At 34.4% G+C, this 15,762-nt stretch overlaps 2 protein-coding genes across 2 annotated transcripts; both read right to left on the bottom strand.

Moving 5' to 3' along the window:
- Positions 1-3,951: 3,951 nt before the first annotated feature.
- On the bottom strand, positions 3,952-5,196 carry LOC114388741 (probable carboxylesterase 12). Its single transcript, XM_028349393.1, has one exon. The coding sequence runs from the start codon at positions 5,009-5,011 to the stop codon at positions 4,103-4,105; it is 909 nt and encodes a 302-aa protein (XP_028205194.1). The 5' UTR covers positions 5,012-5,196; the 3' UTR covers positions 3,952-4,102.
- A 1,027-nt stretch (positions 5,197-6,223) lies between these two features.
- Positions 6,224-7,592, bottom strand: LOC114388734 (probable carboxylesterase 2). Its single transcript, XM_028349385.1, has one exon. The coding sequence runs from the start codon at positions 7,403-7,405 to the stop codon at positions 6,491-6,493; it is 915 nt and encodes a 304-aa protein (XP_028205186.1). The 5' UTR covers positions 7,406-7,592; the 3' UTR covers positions 6,224-6,490.
- Between the last annotated feature and the right edge of the window lie 8,170 nt (positions 7,593-15,762).

Genomic DNA, 15,762 nt, shown 5'->3' on the forward strand with positions numbered 1-15,762 from the left:
CAAGCTTGTACACAATAAAATCCCGAACAGTAGTTTTTTTTTTTAGAAAAAAAAATTGACATTAACGGGTTTTTGTTCGTGGAGTACAAAAACCGCAGGTAGTGTCTATGTTATTAACAGCAGTAAGTAAACCCCTGAAAAGTGCAAGGGTGAAAAACCACCGGGAAGTTCTGCGTGCATTTTCGAGGGTTGCAGTAAACCGTGGGTAATAAAAAATGCTGCGAATCATTAGTATGATTCTTGTATTTAAGTCAGTCTGCAAAAGGGCGAAACATATTTTGTTTTTTTTTTTTGGTAAAATTGTATTTTTGTCCTTCATTTTGTCTTTAATTTCGGATTTTTGTCTTCCGGTAAAATTATTCACAAATTTTATCCTCGTATTTAATCAAATCACGCAATGTTGATCCCCTGCCCCACAATTGGACGTTCACTGTTACAAAGGACTGTTGACTGTCACGTGTCACGTTTTTATTGGATGATGATTGTCACGTGTCATGTTCTGATTGGAAGTCAACTCCATGGAAGATGAAATACATTGTTGTTTTCATTGACCAATCAAAACATGACACATGACAGTCATCATCCAATAAAAACATGACATGTAGTAGTCACTCAATGTCTAATTGTGAGGGACCAAATTTATAATTTTATCTTTTTTTTTCTATCCCGTGCAATTCCCCTTCTCATTGACATTTAGTTACAATGCATGTGTAGATTGTGTCAATCAAATTGTGACACCGTTTATCTCATACACACACACACACACACACACACACACACACACACATATATATATATACTAATAATAAAAGGAATAAAACTGTGGAATTAATTAATAATTTTTAAAAATATTTAAATAAAAACATTTCAAAAGGATAAAAAGCTCACATTCGTTTTAATATTATCAAATAAAACTTATAAAAATACATATTCGCCTCGAAATAAAACTGTCAAAGTTTACAAAAAAATTTTGTTAAATGAGTGGAGTAAAATAAAACAAAATAACATCATGCGATTAAAATAAAAATTCGTCCTCAATTTCACATCCTATCATAGCATTGTGTCTCAACGTCTTCTATCACGAGGTTTTTTAAAGTCATCCACCTAGTCATTTGCTCCCACGAACACAAGGTTCGAGATCATCACAAGATCTAAATACAAATAACACACGGGAAGTGAATTATCACATTTAAAAAATACAAATAAACAAAGACGGAATCCAAATAAATTATAGAAGTATTTATAACATAGCTCAACTTAATACAACTTACATCATTTCACTACTTTATCATTTAAAATTCATTTTTCAATCGTCCATCACATTACACATGAATCACACACTCAGGTCAAGATGTAATAACACCCATCAATTTCATAATAAACAATTAGCAAGCATTATGCAACAATTATACTAAGACTCAATACTATATGCAATGTAGTACCATGTCAGTAAAAAATCACTTTGGGACGCATAGGAGTACGTAGCAAGACACATCATACAATGGGTATGTCGGGTCACTCTCATTAAGTAAAATCATAAGGTAACCAGGGTCACTCTGTGTTACGAGAATGCTTTAATCATATGATATCAACACAGGCTTAAAGGAGCACTCAAACCGAGTGTCTTTACCTCCAAGGCCTCAACTCCAAAAAATCCGTTAGGATCTCACCTTCCTGATTCAAGTCCAATCCCTAAAACAATTTTTTGCACGCAGACAATGTTCATGAATTATACAATACTCATGACCTTACACTCATGTTTCAAACATGTTTAACACATTACACTACAATTTAACATTGGTTCCTAACTAGGAAACCTACACTTTTCCTTTAACATTGCGCATAAACACTTTTCTCAAGATAAACACCAGCGAGGTTATTATATAATTCTCAACTCACAACACAAAGAATTGTCACATCAAGTATTAATCACACACTTATTCACAATCAAATTTCATGTCCACAATTTAATATCTCATAATGTCACAATTCATCATCACATGTTTACATGTATTTCACAAATTAACACGTGTTCAACTTTACACTTATACTCAATCTCAATAACAATATTATAATCTCAAAACATGTTATCTCGCAATTCATCACATATTCAATTTATTATTTACACACAATTTTAATCACAATTTCATGCTCTAAATATTACAATTTATCATGCTCACCTAATGAATCTTATCCAAAATAAAAATAATTTATACAAAAATGTTTCTCAAAACACGAAGAGTAAAACCCCTCAAACAATATTACATAATCATATAAAAATCAAGGAATCAAAATTATAGGTAAAAAAATACGAAAACACCAAGAGCACTCAATTTATCAACCAATTCGCATCAGGACATCAATTGATTCGTCAAACACAACAATATCATATTTATAATCATAAAGGAAAAATTATAATTTAATAAACATCCCAAAATAAACTCAATTTAATCTTCTAAGGATCCCTATATATGTTCATTCTAACCCTAATTGTGATAAATTCATCACTTACCTCTAAGCGGGCTCACGTGTGTAGTCCGACAATGATAGTTGGGTCTCTAGCAATTCTCTAAGATTCTTCAAGCTTTTCCTCTATTTGTTCTATTAGGATTTTCAAGTGTTGGAGAAAAGGAGAAAAGATTGTAGCCTTCATTTTACTGTGAAGGTACAAGGGACGTTTCTCTTTTTGTGGATATTATTTTGTAAATCCCAATGATGGAGATGTGTGAAAATGGATTTCAAAGGTGGTGTCCAAGTTTCACAACGATCCAACGGTTAATGACTCCGAGATCGTAAGTTTACTAGGACAAGTTTTGAATCTCTGCGGAAAAAGAGAAAACTATAATACGAAGGAAATTTCTCTCACCTTCAACATTCTTTCGCAAATTTCAACACTAAGAATGTTAGGAAATGAGTTCCAAACATGGTGCTCAATTTCACAACGATACAACGGTTAACGAGTTTAAAATCGTTGTTTTATTGAGACATTAAAAAGAGAGTTTTGGAAGAAGGAGAAGGAAAAAACGAAATTGAGAAGAGAAGAAACCGTCAGAGAAACTATCACCAGTATGAAAACTGACTTAACATGTCTCTATGTATAGCTAAGTATTTCCAACCTATTATGTACTCTATTTTTTTTATTTATTATTTTATAAAGAAATATTCTATTTTATTTCATATTAAATGAATAAATCAAAGTATTTCTTTTATATTCCTTCAAATCATTATTTTAATAAAGTTATTTCCTCTTATTTATTTAATTATAAAAATCTTACCATTTTTTTCTAAAACTCTATTTATTGTTAACTAAAAAAATCTTTTTAATTTATTTTAAAAAAATGGGCTTACATGACTTGTTATGAATTTTGTAGGGGGGTTGATTGCATGAAGTATGCATTTTTGTTTGGCTTCTGAGAGTTGATTTGTTACTCGATTAACCTTTCTAGAGAGAAAACAATGCCTCACCCTAACTTTTAAACTTAAATACATTCATTTTCCATCTCAACTTTGTTACATGCATTCACACTTGAGATGCTTTGTCTCTGTTTGTAGCATATAACCCACGATTAAACATTACCTTATTACTCCAGTGTCCATATCAGCAAAGGCAAAGCAAATAATGTAACATATAACCCACGAGACAACACGAGGAAATAAATTAATTAGAGGACTCATTAATCATCCATAATATTAAAATAACAAAATCAAAACAAAACATATCATCGTCATACTTATATTTAATTCGTAATATGCAAGTGATTCAAATCTGATTTCATTGCCAAAAGTTGCAGTAAAATACTAATCATTAGAACATATCAAATTTAAACTCCAACTCCCAAATTTATTTTCACCTTTTCCCTCTTATACTTATTTCATCACGGTCTTACTCCGCATGAGCCAAAGAACAGAGAATCATACGTTAAACAATCAAAAGAGGATTTACTCAATTGGTTGAGTGCAATGATAAACCTTTTTAGTTATTGCAAATTCATATGATATTGTATCCAATTTTTACGAATAAAAAAAAAAAAAGCATGCCAAACTAGAGTTACAAAACATAACAACAACCTAAAAAATCAAGGTACCTTCAATTTTAAGAAATCTAGTCTTGTTGGATGAAGGTAACAATCTTTTGCAACATCTCCTTTGCCTTCTCATGTTGGGGCTTGAAAACATGAAAGCAGTGTCCCAAACCCCAATTCTCAACAAGGTCAACGCTTCCATCCCACCCACTCTTCTTAAGCTCCTCAGCGTAGTTCCTCCCACATTGGAACAATTCGTCCTTCTCAGCCGCAAAAACCAACACTTTCTCACACCCAAGCCGAGCCAGATCCTCTGCGCCCGGTTTCATCCTAGGATCCTCCGAACCCTCGTTCCCCGGACACATGTACATCCACATCTCATCGTCCTTTGTCACGCCCGCGAAATACGGGTGCACCAGAACCGCCCCGACAACCCTGGCGCCCGGTAACCCGAACTTCCCGACCCGAGTTAGCAGTGTGTGGGTTATGTTGCCGCCGGCGCTGTCGCCGGAGATGAAAACACGGTCTGGATCGGCGTGGTTGTTGAGCCATTGCTCGGATCCGTTTCCAGTTGCGTGCGCCGCGACCCACTTGAGCGCGGTCCAGGAATCCTCGTAGCAAGCGGGTATGGGTCGGGTCGGGAACAACCCGTATTCCACGGAGACTGCAATGACGTTTGCTTCGGCGGCAGTGGTGGCGACGAGACTGTGGTAGTCTGGGGAGAAAGCGGATTGCATGCAGTACCCGCCGCCGTGGATATAGAAAAAGATCGGGAATTTTCGGGTCGGGTCGGATATTGGAGGTAAAAAGATCCGAACGGAAACGGGTGGGTGGGTTGAAACGACCGCGTCTTTGGAGCGAACGCCGGTGATTGGGTCATCGAAAGGGGCAACCTTTTGGATGGTGGGTTTGTAAAGCTCCACTGTGCCGTCTTTGTAAACGCGGAAAAAGCGAAACTTGTGGGTTACCTCGTTCTCTTTTGCGGCCATTTTTTTTTCTTGTTTTTGATGCTGTGGGAAGTGAAATTGTGAAGTGAGATTTTGATGGTGAGAGATATAGGTTTGGTCATTGCTTATTTATGTAAATAGTTTCTACTATTCTTCATTTCTTCTTCCATGTGCCAACCTATTTGCATTTAGAAATTCAGGACAAAGAATGAAAATAAATCTTAGTTTTTCTCCCATATGAGAACTGCACTAAGTGTAACATATAAACATCTATCCAATTAAGTTTGGTTTATTTATTATTTTATTATTTAAAATGATTAAATTTTACATTTGCTATACTATTAATGGGCCGAGCCGAATATGCTTCTTTTTTTTCATATTTTGTTTCTAAAAATCCAAGTCAACTTTATCCAACCAAGCTCAAATTACCAACGTTAATTAAAAACTGTTAATTTTAAGTATAAAATTACAACAAGTAGAACAGTACAATCAGAGTCAAATAGCATAGGACCAATCAACCCGTTATACAAGAAAATACAAAAATTACATGTTAAATGAAAATATATAGAGATTTCAAGTCAAAAGTAAATCCAAGATACATTTTCGAAGCTAAATCCACTATCAACACCATTACAATTACTTTAAAAAAAACACCATTACAATTTAAAGTCTTATGTACACGCAACCGAAAAACGAGACGCACTATTCCATTTCATCATTTACACATTTTTTTTTCCAATTATATCATTTACACATTTGGGAAGTAAATAAATCAGGTTCTCACTCTAGTATGGTAGTTTCCTAATATGGTGAGGGCCTGAGGGGTTTCACTTTTTCTTACGTACGTAAAAGACAACATAATACTAACGAAAGAAATAGATCCGAAGTTCAAAATTTATCATGTTTCGTGCGGTAGTTTCGAAGCGCTATTAATCAACTGTGCCATCAAAACATGTTGGTCTCAAATTCTTATAGCTTGTTTGCATCTGAATCTGAAATCTGATGATTTTCTTTCATTCGATTCTCTATTTTTAAAATATTTCATATAGTACCTGCTTAGTCTATTACGTATGTATGTGTTTTTAAAGAAATGTGTCAATTTAAAAAATTGAGAGTAAAATTGATAAAAAATTAAAAAGTTAAGAATAAAAAAATGTAATTAAAAAATGCATCAAGAATATTGAATAAGAATCAGAAACGCAGAGGCAAAAGCAATTACTCAAAATATGAAACGACAAACAGAAGCTGGACAGATTGAGCGACGCCATTTACCCATTTCTCTTTGCACTTGAATTCTGACAAAAACACAGAACAAGATGATTGGAATTCAGAAAAGAGAAAAAATTGGCTCAGCTCAGTTCCACGTAACTCAATTCCATTTCTCAAAGCTACAAAAGTAACAAAACCAAAGTAATAACTCAATAAAAAAGAAACCATAAAAGTTCATAACAATAACGTTGATGATAGATAATTATGTTTTATATTTTTTTATTGATAGTAATCGAAGATATAAAAAAAAGTTTACAATTGACTCCTTTGGCTGATGAAAGCGACAAACTGCTTAACGAGGTCCACAGATTTATCCTTAGTAGGGTCGAACAAATGAAACACATGGTCCTCGCCCTCGAACTCCACCATCTCCACCTTCCCCTTCCACCCACTATTCTTCAGCGCCTCGTAATAGCTGCGCCCTCTCTCACGCAGAAAATCCTTCTCCGACAAGAAGATCAGCATCCTCGGACACCCCAGTTCCGACAGTTTCGGATCCTGCTGAGAGTGTATCTTAAAGTCCTCGAACCCTCCGTAGGAAGGGTAAAGAAATTCCAAAAGCTCATCTTTTTTATCACTCCCGAAGTACGGGTGGAGCAAGACCATGCCTTGGAGGGTTAGCCCTGTGAAGCCTTCCATGGTTCCTCGCATGGCGACGTTGTGGGCAATGTTGGCGCCGGCGCTGTCGCCGGCGAGGAAGACGGTGTTTAGATCGGCGTGGGAGTTAAGCCATGGCTCCGGGCCGGCGGCGGCCCACTGGAGGACCTCCCAGGCGTCTTCGTAGGCAGCAGGGAGGGGGTGTTCCGGGGCGAGGCGGTAGTGAACGGAGGCGACGACGACGTTGGCGGCGGCGGAGACGGCGTTGAGGTGGTGGTGGTAGGCGGGGTTGTAGGGGGTGCATACGCAGAACGCGCCGCCGTGGATGTATATCAAAAGGGGGAGTTTTTTTGTGGCGGAGGAAGCGGCGGCGGGTGGGAGGTAGAGGCGGACGGCGACGCCGGTTTGGGCGTTGATGGTGACGTCTTTGGATTGGACGGTGGTGCGGGGGTCCGTGCCGGAAGGGGTGGTTTCGGTGCCTAGAAGGCGCTCGATGCGGCCGTCTTTGTAGACGCGGAGGAGGGGGAGAAACTCGTGGACAACCTCGTTGGCGGCGGTTGTTGAGTCCATTGTTGTAATGTAATGATGTGATTGTGATGTGTGAGAAAGATGAAGATGATGTGAGAGAGAGTGGGTGGTGAGTTATGAATAAAAGAGAAAGGGTAGGCAGAAGCTAATGAAACGGTTGTTGGAGAAAGACAAGACCATAATGATGAACAGTTTAACTCCTTCCTAAAATTTACACCAATCCTTAATATCTTGTCTGAATCATCTTGCCTTTTCCTTTCCAGTGTTGAGGTTACTCACCAATCACCATTTTTTTAACCGTCAAATAATTACTACTTCTTTATTACTAACATATTTACATGCACAGAGGCACCGTTTGTTCCTATTTCATTTTAATTACAGTTTTAAAGAAGAACAAAAAATTGTTGTTTTAACAATTTAAAATAATGCTAGTATTCGTTATCCTTTGTGAATCAGTAGTGGAAAGGTGTTGGACTAAATCATTTTAGACATGGAAGGAGGAAAAAGGGAGACACTTTTCATAATATTTAATAATGTAATAAATAATATGATGATGAAATTTAAAACATTATCTCTTATTTGTTTTCTTAATTCAAACTAAGTGAAGAAAAACATTATATACTAAGTGATTCAGACTTCATCAAGAATATATTAATGAGGCTCTAATTAATTTTGCCATAACAATTAATATAATATCATACGAGTTATAAAGATATTTTTAAAAAATAATTTACCCAAAAAAACGTAACATGATAGATTTTTTTGATAACATAATAAGTCGTAGACCCTATCAAAAAGTTCAATCCATTCTTACTCCTAATTATACATATCAATATCTGATTAGATGATAATATTAAAGTAATACATTCTTAATTAAATTTAATAGTAATTCGAGAGTTAAACAAAAATGATTTTTAAAATAATTCCTATCAAAATCAACAAATTTATTATATATATATATATATATATATATATATATATATATATATATATATATATATATATATATATATATCAATCCTTGGATGAGAATATTAAAATATTATATTTTAATTAAATTTAATGGTAAATTGGATGGCTAAACAGGTAAAAGGGCCTTATTTTTGGGCTTGGATGTTAAGTATACTTCTTGTTTAAGTATAATATTTTCAACAAAAATATCCTTCACGAAAAAACATTTTCATTGTTTACAATACAAAATAAAAATGTGTTTTCATTTTGGTAATAGGGTGTGCGTTCCCAATACAACCAAAACTATAGTTTTTGTTTTGCATCGTGAAGCTATACAAAATAAAACCTCCTTTCCGTTTTGTATTGGGAATTCACTCCCTCGCTGTAAAATGGATATGTAATTATAAAAAAAAAAAATATATATATATATATATATATATAAGTTAATTAATTTAATAGTTAAATAATTTAAATCATAAAAATAATTACAATAAACATAAAATATTATTTTATTTAATTTTTTGTTATTTATTATTTTATATATTTTTTAAATTAAAATATAATTAATAACTTAATATATAATTTATTTAAGAATATATGCACCTCCAAAAAAGGCTCCAATGGACATAGGCTCTCCTAAGTCCTATCAATCAAGGCCCGTTTTAGTATAACAATGTAGGCTTTTACTTCTCATACACCTTTTTGGCTGCATGCACCTTTGGAAAGACTCAAACATACATTAATACCCTTCTCCCAGGCACTGCCAATTACGAAATGGTCACTCACTCTTCCGAAAGAGTATCCTATTCTGAAATAGATATTATGGAAGATAAGTAATCCAGATACTTATTCTTAAATACCTTTTTGGAATATGAAAATTCGTATTTTGGAATACCTTTTTCAAAATAAGGTTGCAAAATGTTAGGTATTGAAATAGACGAACCATTATCGAACATATTTGCATCGCAAATACTTCTTGTTGTCCATATTGCAACAAAATGATGCAAATAGAATTGTCCATGAGAAGGCGGGACATAAAGTAGTGGTGGTGTTGTTCTTATTTCCCGTTTGAAAGTGGCATCAACCTCAAAATACATGCTTGTTGTGTTCGTCAACAATGTGTGCAATCCAATAGTCAAAATGAACACAAAAAATACGAATAGCAGGAGCCATATGAGATCCCATGATGAGGACATTCCTGAGACAAGCATCTACGATTATCCTTTTTGCGATCCCATGCCTTTTCATTTCATCTTTCCATAATTGAACTCTTCTTCATACTTTTACTTTGCCAATATTAATTAGGGCTTTTAGTGTAGTTGTGAGTGACATGCTCTATGCCGTCCAAGCACCACCAAAACCATAAAGAGATCCAACTCTCAATACAAAATACGAATATTGACAAGGAAAAGGAGGTGCTAAGGTTAGGGCATGTTTAATTGTTTGAGACTTTTTGGGGGTGTAGGAAGTAAAATAGTGATGCAAGAGGTAATTCCCAATAATATAGAACTGGCGAGGGCTTGGGTTGTCTCATACTCTCTCATTCATGTTTGAATTAGTTCACCTTGTGTCTTTTTTTTTTTTTTTACCTTAAACATTTTCAGTTTTTGCAAAGTTTTAAAGTAACAAATGAATGAGTCAATCAACTAAATTATTAAATCATATAAGTTAATTAATTATTTAATTTTTTGGAAGGAATTTAATTATAATTGACTAAATTTTCTTGCACTAAATATTTTTAAGGCTAAAATATGTTTCCAGACCATATAAATATGAAAAAGTTTGAAATCCATTTTGCAAAATTTTGGATACATTTTTCGTCCTCGCAAAATTTAAATGTGCTGTTTTTTGGCCCGAAGCTAGGCTTGGGTTATTCGAACCTACGTGTCAGAGGTCAATACATCAACAGGTGAATTGGAGCTCGCCACATGTCAAGTTCTTGTTGGCTATCTTTTGGGTGCACGTTGAAGATGAGGTTGGTGTCGTTTTTAGTGGCTTTATAGTCTTCAATGATGTCCTTTTGACTATTACCCCTTTCTCTATTTAGTGGTTTGTTACCCCATTCAGAATTTGAGTGATTATTCACAGAGAGGCATTGTGAGAAGGCACATCGTCCATTATTGGAGTACTTGAAGGTGGTGATGGTGGTCGAAACTCGAAGTACATGGTAGTTCGAACTCGAATGTGGTTGTCGTCCCAAACAATAAGGTAATTTTATTTAACTTTTTGACTCTTTCATTCTGTTTAGGGCTAGGTTATTCATTTGTGTTGTTCATGGTTAAAGTTCCTTTGGGATCAAAGTAGGTAATGTTTGGTTTCATTTGGGTTTGAAGTGAGCAAATAATTTGTGTTCATAGGCGTGTTGACCCGAATGCGAACTAGGTCACATTTTTTGTGGGTGCGATTTAGGTTATGGTAGTTGGGGATTTGATATTTTCAAATTGGATTAGGTATTTTGGTCATTGTTGACTGATTTGTGTTTGATTTTTCATCAGGTATGGGGTTTCCAGTTGCTATTCACTCCATGGGCTCATGGGTTATGAACCCAACATTGAAATGGGAGGGGAAAAAGGAGAATGCCTATCACGACTTAGATATTGACACATGATCCTTCCTTGAAGTTGTCGACCTAATACACGATCTTGAGTACTTTGTTATTGGTGGGCTTAAAATGTGGTGGAAAGGGTCTAATGTTGATTATGAAACCGTAAGGGATTTTTCCAATGATCAAGATGCCATGGACTTGGCAAGGTATGCTTAGTAATAAGTTTGAAGTTGATATGTATGTGGTGTTTGGGGTGAGTGATCATGAAGAAATTACTGGGGATGAAGTTAATATGGGTGTGAACTTACTGGGGGTGGGAGTTGTTCAATGAACAAATTGTAGTGTTTGACCATGGTGTAGATGATTTGTTTGATTGGGATAGTGCCATGGCATTTAATGACAACGGTGAGTCATCCAAGAAGTAAAATGAGCCCAAAGTGAAAAGTAAAGTGAGCAACAAAGGAAAACAAAAGGTTGTTGTATATGAAGATCCTTCTATTGAAAATGCTAGTTAGTGTGATGAAGACCCAAATGAGATGGATGATGATAGTATACCTGATCCACCCTATGAGGAACCTTATACAAATTTTAAGGAGATGCATGATTTGGAGACTGGCTATGAAATTGAGGAGATGTATAGTGATGTTGAATCTGAGGATGACACTACAAAGCTTGGAAAAAGGTTTCCAATGTTTAGGAAGTAAACTATGTCCAAGGATTTCAAGTGGACATTAGGAATGAAGTTCACATGTTTTCAAGATTTTAAGGAAGGCATGATGGAGTATTCTGTCTTGAATGGTTATCAGGTCTGTTTCCCAAAAAATGACCATACAAGGGTGAAGGTTATGTGTAAGACAAAGGAGTGTCCTTTCACAACATATGTATTTAGGGTTGGTGAGAGCACTACCTTTCAATTGAAAACACTGGAATTGAACCATACACGTGCCAGAGTTTTTTTATAATAAAAATGTCAATCTAACGTAGGTTGCAAAGGTGCTACTTGACAAGTTCAGAACATGTGAAAGGTTCACATTGCCACAAATCATGCAAGATATGAAATCCACTTATGTTGTAGGAATAACTAGATCTTGTGCAATTTCTACTAGGAAACTAACATTGCATCAAATTGAAGGTGATGCAATTAAATAATACATATTGCTCAGACACTTCATTAGTGAACTCATATCCAAAAATCCAAACAACAACTATAAGATTCGTGTGAACAAACCTGTTCCTATGTTGCCACTACGATTTGAGTCTTTTTACATGTGTATCAATGCTTGCAAAAAAGGTTTTGTAGAAGGTTGTTGACCTTTTGTTGGAGTAGATGATTGTCACCTTAAGACATAATATGGAAGGCAGATGCTTGTAGTTATGGCCAAAGATGCTAATGACCAGTACTATCCTATAACATTTGTTGTTGTTGAGATTGAGAACAAATAGAGTTGGAAATGGTTCTGAAATGAGTTGTTGGCTAACATTGGAGATTCTAAAACCCATAAATGAGTTTTCATTTTTGACAGGCTAAAGGTAATCAAGTTTATTATGTTATTATGTAATGTTATATTATGTAATTTGCATAATTTGTGACAAACAAAATGTTTTTTTTTTTTTGTGTAGGGACATGTAAATGCATTTTATGAGTTGGACGCTAGAATTGAACACATTCTTTATAAGGCATATTGCTAATTTTTTTAAAAAAAATGGAAGAGAAGCTCTGTTAAAGGACTTAGTGATGGATACTTCAAAAGCAACTTATTTGGAGGATTATGAAGAGAAAATGAATCAGATCAAAGAAATTAACAACAAGGCTCATGACTGGTTGAGAGAAGAATTTCCCAAAAAGGCAGTGTAAGCATGCATATACTACTTACACCAAGTGTGATGTTGTAATTAATAACTTATGTGAGTCTTTTAACAGTGTAATTTTGTTTGCCAGAGGTAAACTAATAATAGTTATGCTAGACTAGATTATGACTTATTTGATGACTAGATTTAATGTTATGTGGGAAAAGTTGGAAAAAATTCAAGGTAAAATAATGCCAAGACCCATGAAAAGGTTAGAATGGGAGATTGAAAAATAAAAAAATTAGTTTGCTGAATGTGGTGGAAACATGTTGTATGAGGTCACGCACACACTGCATCTAGGACTTGTTCTTGTAATTTATGGACATTGGTAGGCATACCTTGTAGACATGTTTTTGCTATACAACAAAACAGAGAGAGACCAGAAGACTATGTTCATGCCTAGTACCATAGGGAGACCTATGCTAAATGCTACAACCACACAATGAGTCCTATAAATGGTGAAGACAGATGGCCAAAAGATACTACTAATCCAATTCTACCTCTAATCTATAAGGTTGGGCTTGAAAGACCAAAAAAATCAAGAAGAGAACATGATGAAGAGACAAGACCAACTAAACTGAGAAGAAAAAATACCAAAAAGATGTACGAGTTCAATATAGACACAACACTCGAACTTGCTAAGAGTGACCTGTGGCAACTGCTGGATCTGAAATTCTAGCAATACGAAACACTATTGCAGCTAGTGGATCTAAGGCATCAGCTTCTGGATATGAAATTTTAGCAGTAAAAAACACTATTGCACCTGATGGATCTAAGGCACAAGCTACTGGATATGAAATTCCAGTAGCAAGAAACAATGTTGCAGATGTTGAATCTCTAGTGGAAGGTCTTGGATCTATAATTCCTATAGGAAACACTATTGCAACATCTACTGAATCTGATATTCTAACACTGGCATCTCAAGTTGGGACGTCTAACTCGAGTGGGAGTAAGTCTAGAAAAAAGCAACCAAAACAAAAGGTAAAAATTGCTACACTTTGTTCTACTTCTTACTAATTTGTATTCTAAACATGTTTACTCATACTGGCAAAGGAGAAGACATGTTCTGCCCCAAGCATGAAGGATATCAACAAAGAAAAGGAATTCCTTGCAAATTATACTCCAGCACAATTGCTAACAAAGATTATGAATCAAAAGATGATGAACCAAAAGAAGAACAAGGGAATGAAGGGTCTATTTTTGGATCAATAGATGTGTAAGGGAATTAAGTTGGGTGCTGATGTGTGATGGACAATACTAATGAGAGTTTTTTGGATGTATTTGCTAAGTGGGTGGGATTTTTTTTGGTTTAATTAAACAATAGGAATCTTTTGTGTAGTCTTTTGATGGAATCCAAAGTACTAAACACTATTTGTTACTGCTTTTTTTTATCAGACAATGGTTATAATATTATGTGATTATTAAAGACTATCCATATCAATATTAAACTTCATTTTCTATATTTTACATAAACTTTGTTGTTTCATTCAATACACAAATAAACGCTTTACTGCCTTTTTTACAGGAATGCTTTACTCAAGTATTTAAAAATGATTTAATGTAAAACTAAATTAATACATGGTAAATTGAAGTATTTACAAGGACTCTTTAAAGAGAATGTTGTAATTTGTAAAATTAAAAATGAAGTATTTAAAAATAAAATATGTAAAACTTCATTAATGACCAAAAACTGAAGTATTTAAAGATGAAGTATGTAAAACTCCATTAATACGAAAGAACAACTTGGTCATTGCTAACAACAACATCAACCCATTACATTCAGCAATTATATTCCAACAGAAAAATGAAAATCAATGCCCCTAACATGGACAAACACATCACCAACAAACCCAAAAAAAAAAAAATACACATTCCTTCTTTCACCAACAATTTTCTTCTGCAATTTAATAATCTTTCTTTGAGCCTCCTCTAACTGCTACTCCAATTGGTGTTCTATCCTATGAAATATGCCTTGGCTTGGATAAGCAACAACCGTTTTCCTTCAATCAACATTTGCTCCTCTAATATTGACAAGACCTTTAGCCTAGTCAAAAAAGTTGCAGGTACTTGGATTCTAAAAAAGTTGCAGGATCATGAAGAACATAAAAAGAGAACATGGACATGAAGAACAAAAAAATACAACAATTAGAGCACTCACCTCCCAATTCTGACATCTCCAAAAAAGTCTTCTAGGGTTGTCGACGCTCCTTGAAGTCAACAACAACATGGGTAGTTTGCATGGACACTCCTATTTTGTTGTAGATGAAGACGCCGACAAAATTGGACCATCCCATCACCGATGAGCTACAAATCTGTCCATTGGAGGGTCACAGTTTGGATGAAACTTTACACGAGAAAAGATGAAAGGTGAAGGTAAAAAAAGATGAAGGTGAAGAAGATGGATGAAAAACAACACATTTCAGATGTCCCTTGTGTAATCGTCTTTTTTTTTTTATAAACTGTTTTAAAAATTGCCACATAAGTTAGGATAACCCAAGCCTAGCTTCGAGCCAAAAAACAATACATTTAAATTTTGCAAGGACAGAAAATGTACACAAAATTTTGTAGGGACAAATTCTAAATTTTTCCATATTTATAGGGACTGAAAAAATATTTTAGCCTATTTTTGAAAATATTATTGGATTATTTTTCATTATTTAAAATATTGTCATTAATAAATTATATATATTAAAAATTAAAGTATAAGAGTTCTTATTATTTACAAAAACAATTTTTTTAACTTATTCAGGGATGAATTCAAGTTGTGAGTATGCAATTGTATTAAATATCTAGAGAGAAAGTTTGTTATTCATTAAAGGTGTTCACGACTAGATATATTTGTCACCCAAACCAACCCAATTATATTGGGTTGAATTTTTTAAATGTTTGGGTCAAATTCGACCAATTCAATTAAGACTTAATCATATATGGGTTAGATAATGAGTTTTATTCATTTTAACCCGATCCAATTCATTCCATATAATTAAATTTATTATTATATATAAATTAATTATTAAATATAAAATACATTCTTTTTAGTTTACATAGTTTATTA

Source organism: Glycine soja, chromosome 2 (genome assembly GCF_004193775.1).
Source record: "Glycine soja cultivar W05 chromosome 2, ASM419377v2, whole genome shotgun sequence".
NCBI classification, from domain to species: Eukaryota; Viridiplantae; Streptophyta; class Magnoliopsida; order Fabales; family Fabaceae; genus Glycine; species Glycine soja.

Bases quoted from the DNA above. Each gene is read 5' to 3' on its own strand.
- LOC114388734 (XM_028349385.1), bottom strand. From the start codon at position 7,405: ATGGACTCAACAACCGCCGCCAACGAGGTTGTCCACGAGTTTCTCCCC.
- LOC114388741 (XM_028349393.1), bottom strand. From the start codon at position 5,011: ATGGCCGCAAAAGAGAACGAGGTAACCCACAAGTTTCGCTTTTTCCGC.